Below are 13,282 nucleotides of genomic sequence, written 5' to 3'. Positions count from 1 at the left end.
CTAAAATATATATGTTAAAGATCGGGGATTTGATTGACACGAATTGTGTAGGCAAGAGGCGTCTTTAAATGTACTCTTCAGTGAGTAAAAGAAAAATGTCCCAGCATAATTATTTCTGGAGTGCCACATATTAATAATGTTTTTCTTTCTGTGGATCAGTGGCAGCTCTGCTACTCACCTTCATTAATAATGTTTTTCTTTCTGTGGATCAGTGGCATCTCTGCTACTCACCTTCACATTGCGTGTGTGCTAATTGAAGGCAGCCTTACACTGGCAGCTGCAAAGTGCCATGGAAACCTATAAAAATAGGGGTTCTGTTCTCTCGTGACTAACAAACACAGTGGATAATTTATTTCCCTCTCCCCGCCCCCACTTACATTTCTCCAGATCAAGTGCGGAACAGCTACCAGCTCTGCAACAACGGTACCCTGCGGGTGATGTACGCCAACGGGATGGGCGTCAGCTTCCACAGCGAGCCCCACGTCCTAGCGGGCACCATCACCCCCACCATCGGGCGCTGCAACATCTCGCTGCCCATGGAGAATGGCCTGAACTCCATCGAGTGGCGCCTAAGAAAGGAACAGATTAAAGGCAAAGTTACCATCTTTGGCAGGAAGCTCCGGGTAAGTCGTCCCCCACAAAGTGGTACGGGACACCCCCTTTCCTCCAGAGCTGAGGCCATCTCCCAGTTCCCAAGCCTCCACTGCACCTTTCTCTCTTCCCTGAGAGAGACACGTGAGCCACATCCTGCCGGGACTCAGACCTCGGAGAAAACGTTCTGCATTTCCTAGGACTAGAAAAGCTGGGAATTTACCTTAAGCTATAAGCAGAGATCCCTCTGGTCTTCTTTTCACACTCGCTATCATCTTCTCTGTCAACTTCCACTGTGTGCCCATGGCTACCATGGTTTCGGTGTGCTAAATACTGAGTTTTATAACGTGCTCTTTACACTCAAGGAGTGGACAGTCCGGTAGAATGTATAAACCTCAGGATAATCCATATCCGATGGGTTAAGTGAGTAGAGAGAGGAACATCCAGGGCTTCGTGGGAATCACAGCGGAGGCGCTACTATCCAGCCTGCAGGCATCAGGGAAGGCTTGCTAAGAGGAAGTAACAAGCAAACTGCAGCAGGAAGTTTTAACCAACTCTAGCTTCCCCAGACTAGGTAACGTACCCACAAGTTACAGCTTTGAAAACCAATATATAACAACATTTATTGAGGACTTTTATGATGAGAGCACGACGTTAAATGCTTTACTTGTATTACCTTAGAGTCTGCCTGCCGATGCAGGGGACACGGGTTCGTGAAGATCCCACGTGCCGCGGAGCGGCTGGGCCCGTGAGCCATGGCCGCTGAGCCTGTGCTCCGTGACGGGAGAGGCCTGCGTACCGCAAAAAAAACAACAAACAACCCTGTGGGAGTAGATGTTATTATCTCCCTTTTTCAGATGAGGAAACAGAGGCTCTGGGACGCTAAATAACCGGTCCAAGGGTACAGCGTCTAGCAAACAAACAGCAAAGCCAGGACTCAGCCCCAGTTCTCTCTGTCTCACTTGCCAGGATTCTTAACCAGCAGGCCTCACAGCTTCCTGATTAGAGCAACGGTCATCCAGATAATCTGGTTCCTGCTCTGTTCACTTACGTGGCATCAAGAGGGACTGGTTCTTACCATCAGGCTCTCCCTCGCACTGGGGAGAATCCTCGGGATCTCGGTCTTCGTCAGAGTCAGCACCTATTTATTGAACACCTAACTAGGAGTCAGGCACTGTGCTATGAGCTGGAGCTACATGGCACAACAGGGGCCGCCGATAAGAAGTCAACTAACAGAGAAAATCACTGCAGAGTGAGACACTCACCAGGAAGACGGTAAACGACGCAATACGGCAGGGTTTAACACACGCTCTGCTTTGGAATTCCTGAGATTAGAAGGCTCACGCTCAACAAAACCTGGGTCATAACTTCTGCCGTGTTCTTGGATTGAAATCCAGCCGGCCCAGGCGACCTCCCTGCAGAGCCAGGCCACTCCATGTTAAGATTCCGCCCTCACCTTCGTCTGGTTGGAGTTTAATTCTCCACATTAGGTTATCAGCAGCCTCCCATGTTTTTCTCCCTCTGCTGGTATCTGCAAAGTTGCAAGCTGTAGTGTCTTCCTAAAGACAAAAATGAAATGAGATTAGTAGCGAAAGCCTTAGGGACTGGATTTCAGGGCTGTGTAATTGATCTTTGATTAGAAATAGTCATCGTGCCTTTTCTCGGATAAATCGGTCATGCATTTTGACTAAAAGTTTTCAAAATAAAGATAAATGCAGCCCTAAAATAAAATGGCTATAATTCCCAACTCTGAATATTAAAAATCGTAATAATGGTACTCATGGTAATTAGCAGAAGTTAGGCACGCAAGTCCCATAACTGAGTTTCTGCCAAGGTTAGATTTGCTGGCATCATGTTTATGCAAATCGAAACACAGCTTTATCTATCAACACCTCAACATTTAATTGTCTGGTGTTAGTTCCTGTAACAATAATCACATATCCATTTAGCTCTCTTAAATGAAAATCACTATGAGATTATAACAGGTTGAGTGGACTGAAAATGTAATTTGAAAATGAGGGAGAAAGCCTGGAATTTATTTGCATCTCATTTATTTTAATTCAATTCATAAATCGTTTAGTGAATGAAATAAAAGCAAGTCCCGGAAATTGCCAGGGAGCAGGTGGGAGAAGGTAGAGAGGGAAAGTAGAGTGTCACATGTGAGCCGTGTGACGTGAGCTATCCCAGAGGCCAGGATTTCAAGGGAAGGGGTATGTCATTATATCAGGGGAGGGTGGGGTGGGTGTGATCGGTTAACAAATGTGAACAAATAAGCCCTGAAATCAGGGCTTAATGAGCAGGGCTAGACATGGCAGGCATCACTGCCATCCTTCCTGGTGAGAACACAACACAGTGGGGTGACTTCAACTTAACTACCAGGAAGCCCAGGAAATGGGTGTCTTTCCGCATGCCTAAGAAGACAATGAAAGGAGATTTGGTGACCACGTAGCAGGGTCCCTGCCATCCCGATCAGGGCTGAGGGTTGCTTCACAGAAGAGTTGGAATCAGTTCTACAGAGCAGTAGGAATTAGCCAGGCAAAGATATCAGCAAGGGGTAATCAGACAGAGTGTCGCCTGTAAAAAGGCAGAGAGGTCCAAAAGAAAAGGAATGTCATTTCAGAAAACTAACTCAGTGTGGCCAGAGAGTTGGTTAGGGTGGGAAGGGAATGGAAGGGCGTATTTTGCTAGGCTGGCATTTATCCTGAGGACAGTGGCGGGGCTGTTCCAGGGTTTGGTTAGCAGAGCGACGTGTTGGGATTTGTCGCATTAGAAAGACCTCTCAGGGAAGATAGATCAGACGGGGACAGGCTAGGAGGAGAGGGGTGATCCAAACAAGAAGCGAAATCATTAGCAGAGAAGACAGAGGGACATCTGAGAGCTTACTTAGCACACACAATTAACAGGACTTAGCAGCCAGCAGGGTTGCTGGGTCATGCTCACCTTTTAAGGGGCCCCTTCCACGATCATGTAGACTGGGAAGCCGAGAAGCCCTCCAGACTTCAGGGGCTGGCCTGCCAGGCTCTGTGGAGGGAAGAGGCAGGGAACTGAACCCCAAGACAGAGATGTGAGATTCTGACAGCCCCAGTGCTGCCACTTGCAACAGGGAAGAAACTGAATGAACTTACAGGTGCTGCCACTGAACCAGCACCACGTAATTGTTGCTCCCCTTCCCCACCCCCACCCCCGTAGATAACAAGGGGTTTGGAGAGCATCTCTGGTGTGGTAACTGAAGGTCTCGTGCAGTGAGGCAAATCGCCTGACCTTTCCCAGGGACTGGCAAGCTCCCGGCAGCCTGGCCAGTTGAGTTCCGTGAGGGCTCAAGGCTCTGAGCATCCCTGGAGTTTACCGAAAATCTCGGTGAAGATATTACCATAGAACAGTACCCAGTGAAACTAGGTACCCCTTCTTCCAGCATTCCGGCCAAGGGCACCTCTCAGGTGAGGAACGCGTCAGCAGCTCTTACATAAAGGCTGGTGAAATGTAAACTGGTGGATGGATGGACCGTGGCCACCCGCTTCCACCAAAATCTTTATGGCTTTGTTGCTTTGGCAAAATCTCAAGTGGTTGTCCGTGCCCAAACTCAAAGTAGGGAAGGTCTTCATTATGCCTCCCAAGGATTTCTCCAGGAATCTCACTTGAAAGAGCCCTCCTCCCTCAGGCCCTCACCACCCAGCACTGTTTCCTGTTTCCTCTGGCCTTCAAAAAACACACAAAGCTGTTACATCAGGGTACCTGTAAGCTCCGTGAGCACGAGGACCATCTCACTGCCGTATCCCTGGTGACAAGTGCCATGGGATGGGCATTCAGAGAGTGGGTGACAAAGGAAGGTATGATGACCATGCCCCCTTCTAAGGTGCCTCCTTGGAACATGTTTAGCGCATAAATGCCTCCGTATCCGTCAGGGATCTTTCCACTGCAAGAGAGAGACAGGAAGTGCACTCAGATTAGCTCAATTAAAAAGGGCATGTGTTGTCTTGCCTTGCGGGCCCCTACCAGAGAGGAGCTAGCCTTAGCGACTTCACCAGCTCAAATGATATCATCAGGTTGACATCCTTCTCTCGGCCCCCTTCCATCTCTTAGCAATGTTTCCCTTGACACTTAGCCTAATTTACCCCTACATTCAACTGGTGACCTCTTCACCCTGGGAGTCAGGCAGACTTGGCTAAAGATGACTCCAGGCTGATATACCAGTTCAGCTTAGTGACCCAGGGGGAAGAGGAAACAACCTTTTACAGAATTAAAATCTAAAATCCCTTGGAAGAACTCTGAATGGCCTGCCACAGATGGAATGGCAGTCACACCCCGGGGCCAATCACTGGTCAGGCAGGTGGGGGTCTGTGATTGGCTGGGCCACACGTGGACACGTGTCTCGTGTGACGGACATCTCAGTAAAAACTCCTAGATGGGGAAACCTTAGAGAAAGGGGGTGCTACACCCACAGAAGGAAGAGATGGTTAAATCACACTCATACACACCCAGGTATATACTTCATCCTCCCTCCCTCCAAAGCCTAATCATAAAGCAAACTTCTGGTCCTGAGGAGCTCTTAATGCATTAATACTCCTCCCCTCCAGCAAGACATTTTTCTAGACTTTTGGAAGAGAGAACTGAAACCACCTCCTCCTGTTAAGATTTAAAACTTCTGCTCTTTCCTAAGATGGGTTTAGTGCGTGATTCTCTCTGATAAGGAAGGCACATAACCACCCTCTAGGATATTTCCTCCTGATTATGATTTACACAGAGATTGCAAAAGCAAGAAACAGCTACATGTGTAGGTAGCAGAACAAAAGGAAAGTTGCTTCCCAGATAATCTTCCATCATGATACCAGTATTAGTGTTATTAGTATTCCAGGAAGTGGGAGTTAGTCATTTTGTTTGGGTTTCTGTACGATTAATGTGACATTGCAATTACACGTTGGCTTGTGTTACTTTTACTTTTGTGGCAAATGACAGTGACGCAGGAACAAGGTGGGAGGCGGGTATGCATGTGTGCCTGTGAACACACGCACGTGAACTCAGTTCTGCATGGAACCCACTCAGGTAGGCCTGTTAACATATGCAGTCATCACAAGAGCCTGAATTTCATCAGCCCTTCCTGCCACAGTGCATTCATTCTACACCAGCCAACGTTGTATTTTTTCAAACACCTATTACGTTCCTGGCACTGTTCGAGGCACTGAGTGTATGTTAGGGAACAGACAAGACACTGAATTCTGAGCAGTGCTTGTGCAGGCAGAACTTCCTATAAATGTAATATTAGCTTAAATAATATATAATTGGAAGGGTAAGCCTCTGCAAAATATATTCAACAATGTATCCCCCAAGCAAACATTACTTTCGGATGACTTGCTTGCTGTTTTGATTGGCGCGATGGAAAAGTGGAAAGACCCTCATGGAGCTTTATGCTGTAGCAAGGGGAAACAGATAATAATCAAATAAGTTACAAATAGTGTAAAGAAATGGTGATGGGTGCTGTGGGGAAAAAAAAACGGTTGAAATAACAGGGAGTGTCTGATTTAGGTTAAGGCCACTCTAGGAAGATGACATTTGGGCTGAGAACTGAATGAAGAGTAGGAAATTTTCAGGAATGGAATGGCAAGAAAGCCTTCTGTGCTAAGGTACCAGCATGCGCAAAGGCCCTGAGGCAGAACATGAGCCAGTGTAGCTGGAGCAGACTAGCTGGGGGGGTGGTGAGGTCAAGGGATTGAGGCCTGACCGGTGCTGCTAGGTATCTGAGAAGCATAGACGTCCTCCCCAGATGTACCCACTGTTGAACACAAAGGAGCATTCATCTGTGCCTTCCCTGCTTCTGAGAGGCTAGGAGACACGCAACATACTTCTACAAGTTCAGGTTGCAGGATGACAAGTCCAAGTCCGTTCAGGTCGTCTGGGCTGAGGCTCCATATCAGACACCCCTCCTCTCTGCCACATCCCTACCCATGGACCACCTGCCCCCACTAGAACGCTCCCACAGCATCGGAAGTGAGGTTCTCTGCCTGGGCAGGGCCCTTGCTTAACACCCGAGCTCTCACCTGCTGACTGCCCCCTCTGGAATATTCTCCCTGACTCATCTCCTGCCCTCACCTGTGAAGTCTCATACTTTGGGCCCCACTGAGGCAGCCGCTCCTCTGAGAAACTGGCCTCGTCCGTCCAGTTCTGGCTCCGTGTCCCTCCTCCGTTCCCGTAGTGCCTTCCTCTATTTACTCATCACCACACGAATGTTTTTCATTGTTGGTTCATGTGTCTTTATCCTCCTCTGACCTGTAAGGTCATGAGGTCAGGGGCCCTAACTGTTCTGCTCTAGTTTAAATATTGATCACATTAACAAGCACAGAGTAGGTGCTCAGTCAATGCTGAATGAGTGGATGTGATTTTAAGTTGACATCATGAAAATCCTCTCCCTCCAACCTCTGTCTATTAAATTCCAGGTCTCGGGGGTTCCTCCCAGAATGACTCCAATTGCTCTTTAGAATGAAGGAAGAAGCCTTTCAGATACTTGGAAGTCACAAATGTCCTGCTCACATTTTCTCATCTCAGTTTTTCACGTTAGAGCTTAGATCATCAGAGCTGCCAGCATGCTTACCCTCGGTCTAATTCAACCCCCTTACTCACAAATGTCTGAGCGCCAAGCACGTTCCAAAATAATAGAGACACTAAGAAAAATAAGATAAAGTCTCTACCCACTAGGAGCTCACAGGCCATGACAGATAAGGAAACAGAGGCATGACCAGTAAAGGTTCAGCTTTGTAATAACGACAAAACCGATCAGAGTTAAAACTGCAACTCAGGGCTTCTCTGGTGGCGCAGTGGTTGAGAATCTGCCTGCCGATGTAGGGGACACGGGTTCGAGCCCTGGTCTGGGAAGATCCCACATGCCGCGGAGCAACTAGGCCCGTGAGCCTGCACATCTGGAGCCTGTGCTCCGCAACAGGACAGGCAACGACCATGAGAGGCCCGCACACCGCGATGAAGAGCAGCCCCCGCTTGCCGCAACTGGAGAAAGCCCTCGCACAGAAACGAAGACCCAACGCAGCCAAAAATAAAAGTAAATGAACCGACATTTCAAAAACAAAAACAAAAACAAAACCCCTGCAACTCAAATTCAGGTCTCTCCACCTTTCTACCTCACCGCCATCCAAAACAGCAAATCATCCAAAAATCATGTTTGCTTGGGGAATACATTATTTAATGTGTTTGCAGAGGCTTACCCTTCTAATTATGCATTATTTAAGCTGATATTAAATTTATAGCAAGTTGTTATGTCTGCTCCATCCCTGATCCCATCATAGCATGGAGTCTTGTATGGGAGCTGCTTTTTAAATCCCAGAGGACTGACCCAGAAAGGAAATGAAGATGTCATCTAGGCCAGGCTTTTCCTCTGGGCGGGTGAATAACTAAACTCTCCAAGCAGGGAGTTCTGCTTTTCAGCATCGCCAGACATGGAGAATCTCTTGCCCTCCCTCACTAATCTTTTCTGGGTCTCCCAGACGTGACGTGGGATGGGCAAGGGATTCTGCTGTAAGTCCAACTGAGGTCTCTCCTGCTGTGCTACAGTACCCTTTCCAGGAGGGGATCCAGCCCAGCGTTAACTTCCTCTTTTCCAGTTTCTCGATTCGCCAGCTCCCAACATTGCCCCTCAAACTAAGTTAGAGTCACCAGTTATAGGCCCAGCAGGGCCATTTTAATGACAGCGTTTCCTTTTCTCAGGGTTTCTTACAAGGCTCCTTGTGACAGGTGTGTGCCTGGAGAGATCAAAACATTCTGGAGGGAGATTCCACATCGGGAAACTACTTCCCAAAGTCTGCCCTCTGCAAAAATAAAAACCATGCTAAATAGCTGAGTTTTATTAACTGGGGAAGCCAGGCTGAGGAGAAGGCCCAATAATTAAAAATAACGGCTTCCTTACCAACACAAAATTGTATTAATTTAAAAACTGGTTTCTCTATCACTGAATACCTACTGAGCTGGCTGGGAAGGGAATTGTGCTGATAATTCAGAATAACTTTTATGTTCTCCAGGAAGCCTGAAGGTTAATTTAAATATTTTTAGGTGGAATTCGGAATAAGAACAGTGTGGCTAAATGAAAGCCCCGGCACACTCTGAAGTTGGGGGCGGGTGCCTGCGAAGAGATGAGCATGCCTGTCAGAGCCTCCAAGATCTCGAACCCCATAGCCCAGGCACCTCCTCTTTAATGAAGGGACCCTCACAATTAAACATATTTGACTAGATGATACTGCTGGCCTGAACTCCTTGACTCAGCTTCCAGCGAATTTATTATATTTAACTATTAGAAGGGTCAGGCATTTTTATAGAAATTACGTATTTCAAAAGTGAACTCAGCGACATCACCAAGATGGGAACATAGGTCATCTCTGACTTTGCCCTCGCAAGCACAGCAGCTAACAAGGATTCATGGACAGGAAACCACCAAGAGCGTCCTAGAACACAGGGTGAGGCTGAGCCACACACACCCCCACCCCCGCGCCTTGCACCACAGAGATCAAGACGTGTATCAGAAGGGTAACAAGGAGCACCCGCACGCTGACTGCATTCCCCCTCCCCCAGGCCAACACAGCTCCACTAGTGGGAAAAGAGAGCTCGTGGGTGACATCTGGGACCCCCCAGCATTGTGAGCTGCTTTGTGAGGGCGGCTACTCCTGTATCACCCCACAGGGACTGCAGGAGGATCTGCGGGGCTCAACCACTGGGAAGCTGATCCTGATGGAGAAAGAGGGAGGGGCTTGCAACAACCAGCACTCAGATCTCGGTAGACCGAGTCCCTCCCTGCAGCGCCCGGGTAATCCCAGCCGGCAGCTTTGCTCAGCTGCAGAACCAAGTCAGTCTGAGCAGCGAACTTGGCAGGAGTTTTACCAGCTCTGGAGGCTCATCTGCCCACTTCCCCCTCCAAGGCATGAAAACCCAGTAATGCTCAAGCCATGAGGCGGACAGGCAGAGCTGACTGCCCCAGAGCAAAGTCAGTACCAGGCATGGAGGGTTCCCCTGATATGCCCAGACAGGGGGAGTTCATTCATAGCCCCATTGCTGCTAAGTGTAGCTCTCGGCCCCTTCCAACCAGAAAGCCTGTTCAGAAAATTCGGGAGGTGCCTGAAATGGACCCTCCTGCCCCACCCAGGCGTGGGAGCGGATCATAGGCCTACCAGCTGCTGAGTGTGTCTCCCCACCCTGACTGGCCAGGGGGACTGGTGGGAACACGTAGAGGCTGTATAGCACAGCAAGCTCGAACAGAGAGGTGGGCAGGCAGAGCTGATAGCCTGCAAAGCCAAGCCAGTGGCCCTATTTGGCCAGGGAACTTGGGGCAGAGGTTGGTTTGAATCAAGATCACAAACAAATAGCCTTACAAACCTTGGAGCTAGTTCTTGCACTTCACCCCAAGCAGGAAAACTAATTTGTAGCCCCACTCATTGCTGACGATAGGCTTCAGCCCACCCAACCAAGGAACCTAACCACAGCACATGGGAAGCTAGGTAGCCCATCCATCTGCCCTGCTTACAGCGGCACTTGAACAGAGAGCACAGTCTATGGCTTTTCCCATCTGCAGAGCAAAACCTGTAGCCCCCCGCGTCTGGAGAGGGAATTCAGTATACACTCTTCCCAAATTCAAGTCTTGAAACAAGCCGTGCAGACTCTGGATTCCATTCTGCTGCCCCACTAGGGCAGGGCAGATACCTACTGCTAAGTACATTACCCAGGCCCACTGGTCTAGTAAGCCTGACCAGAGAACCCAGGCTACTGCAGAGCCCATCCTACAGCCTCACTTCGGCAGGGAACCAAGACAAGAGTCCTATCCAACTGTTCTCAGTCAGCAGCACACCCTCCCACCCCTGCCCTCAGAGCTCAGGCAGTTGCCTCATCCAAAAATAGACCCTGATAGCAAGCCCCAGCTGCTCAAGGTTGTTATCAGCAGACAGTTGCAGAAACTAAATCCTAGCTAACTGGCGAAGAATTCTCTCTACCAAAGCAAACCTACAAAGTCTAGAAGAGAGATCACTTACTCAAATGCACAGATACCAATGTAAGGAATGAAAGCTCATGAAAAATCAGGGAAATATGATACCACCAAAGGAAACTAAGAGAACTTCAGTAACTGAGCCTACTTAAATGAATATCTATGAACTGTCAGCCAAAGAATGCAAAATAGTCCTCTTGAAGAACTTTAGTGAACTGCAAGAACACACAGACAAATGAAATTAGGAAAACAATTCATGAACATGACAAGAAGTTGAACAAAAATAAAAACCATGAAAAAAATTCTAGACCTGAAAAATACAATAACTAAACTGAAGAATTCAATTAAGAGCTTCAAAAGCAGACTCAATACAGAAGAAAAAAAGCAACCTGGAAGACAGGACAGTTGAAATTATCCAGTCAGAGGAGCAAAAAAGAAAAACAGCGATGAAAGCCTTTGCACTTATGAGACACAAGCCCCCCACCCCCACACACAAAAAAATATTTGCATTATGAGAATTCCAGAAGAGAAAGAGAAAGGAACAGAAAGGATACTTAAAGCAATAATGGCTGAAATCTTTCCAAACCAAAAAAGAGAAATGGACATCCAGATCAATGAGGCCCAAAGGACCCCAACTAGGTTGAACCCAAATAGGACTACACTGCAACACATTGCAATTAACATTGTCAAAAGCCAAAGATAAAGAAAGTTGAGAGCAGCAGGACAAAAGACAGACATTACATACAAGGGAATCTCCATGAGACTATCAGCAGGTTTCTCAACAGAAACTTTTCAGGCCACAAGGGAATGGGATGATATATTCAAAATGTTGAAAGGGGAAAAAAAAAAACTGTAAACCAAGAATTCTATACCCAGCAAAAGTGTCCTCATAAATGAAGGAAGGAAAAGACTCATGAGCAAACAAGAGCAAGGGAGTTCACCACCATTAGACCTGCCTTACCAAAATGGTAAGGGAGTTCTTTGAGTGGAAGTAAAAGGTCACTAATTAGCATCATAAAAACAGAAGAAAGTAGCATAAAACTCACTTTTAATGGTAAACATGTAGTCAAAATTAGATTATGTAATATGGTAAGAGTAGTGTGAATTCACTTACAACTCTAGTTATAAGTTTAAAAAAATAATAATCATAACTACTATAATCTGTTTGTAGTTACATAGTATTAAAAATATGTAAACTATAACATTAATACCCAAAATGTGAGAAGTAAAAGTGTAAATTTCAGGAGTTATATTAAAGCTAAGTTGTTATCACCTTAAAATAGAATGTTATCATTTTAAGATATTTTACGTAAGCCTCATGGTAACCACAAAGGGGAAAACCTGTAGTAATTACATGGAAGAACATGATAAAGAAGTCAGAGAACACTGGTACCAAAAGACATCAAAACACACACAAAAAAAAAGACAGCAAGGGGAATTCCCTGGCAGTCCAGTGGTTAGGACTCCACGCTTCCACTTCAGGGAGCCCAGGTTCGATCCCTGGTCAGTGAACTAAGATCCCACAAGCTGCACAGCGCAGCCAAAAAAAAAAAAGGCAACAGGATATGAAAAGGGGAACAATGCATCTACAAGAAAGCCAGAAAATGATGAACAAAATGACAACAGTAAGTCCTTACTTATCAATAATTACTTCAATTGCAAACATTAAATTCTCTAATTAAAAGACACAGAATGGCTGAATTGATTTAAAAGAAAAGATCCAACAATATGCTGCCTTATATGATACTCACTTTAGCCTTAAAGACATGTATAGACTGAGAGTGAAAGGATGGAAAAGATATTTCAAACAGATAATAATCCCCAGAAAAGCAAGAGTAGCTATACTTATATGAAACAAAAGAGACTTTAAACTAAAAATGGTAAAAAGAAACAGAAAAGTTCATTATATACTGATAAAAAGGTCAATCCATTAAGATATAACAATTATAAATATTTATACACTCAACACTGAAGCATCTAAATATATAAAACAAAAACAGAGCTAAAAGGAGAAATAAACGGCAACACAAAAATAGTTGGGAACTTTAATATCCCACTTTCAACAATGGATAGATCCTTCAGACACAGAATCAATAAGGAAACAGCAGATTTGAGCAATGCTATAGACAAAAGAGACCTAACAAACATATACAGAACATGCTATCTGACAACAGCAGAAAACACATTCTTCAAACGCCCATGGAACAATTTCTAAGATAAACTATATGTTGGGCCACCAACATAGCAGATTAAAGAAGATTGAAATCATAGCAAGTTTAAAGAAGACTGAAATCATAGCAAGTTTTAGCAGATTAAAGAAGATTGAAATCATAGCAAGTTTCTCCTCTGACCACAGTGGTATGAAACTAGAAATCAGTAACAGGAGGAAAACTAGAAAATTTACAAATACATGGAAATTTTAAAACACTCTCCTGAGCAACCAATGGATCAAAAACAAACTAAAGCGGAAATTTTAAAAGTATTTTGAGACAAATGAATATGGAAATACAACATACCAAACCTTATCGGATGCAGCAAAAGCAGTTCTAAGAGGGAAGTTCACAGCAACAAACACCTGCACTAAGAGGCAAGAAAGACTCCAAAGAAACAACCTAATTCTGTGTCTTAAGGAACTAGAAAAAAGGAGAACAAACTGAGCCCAAGGTTACCAGAAGGAAGGAAATAAAAGAGCAGAAATAAATAAAGAGAACAACAATAGATGAT

General features: G+C 45.8%; 1 protein-coding gene across 1 annotated transcript in view; it reads left to right on the top strand.

Moving 5' to 3' along the window:
• TENM2 (teneurin transmembrane protein 2) overlaps positions 1-13,282 on the top strand; it is a 979,370-nt gene that overhangs the window by 926,497 nt on the left and 39,591 nt on the right. The window contains exon 25 of the mRNA XM_024753416.1: positions 388-623. Coding sequence (XP_024609184.1) covers positions 388-623 — 236 coding nt within the window. The remainder of the gene's footprint in view (positions 1-387; positions 624-13,282) is intronic.

The sequence above is a fragment of the Neophocaena asiaeorientalis genome, unplaced genomic scaffold (genome assembly GCF_003031525.2).
Source record: "Neophocaena asiaeorientalis asiaeorientalis breed wild unplaced genomic scaffold, Neophocaena_asiaeorientalis_V1.1 scaffold268, whole genome shotgun sequence".
NCBI lineage: Eukaryota > Metazoa > Chordata > Mammalia > Artiodactyla > Phocoenidae > Neophocaena > Neophocaena asiaeorientalis.
Note: the sequence above shows the minus strand (reverse complement) of the source record. Positions and strands in the feature narration are given on the sequence as shown.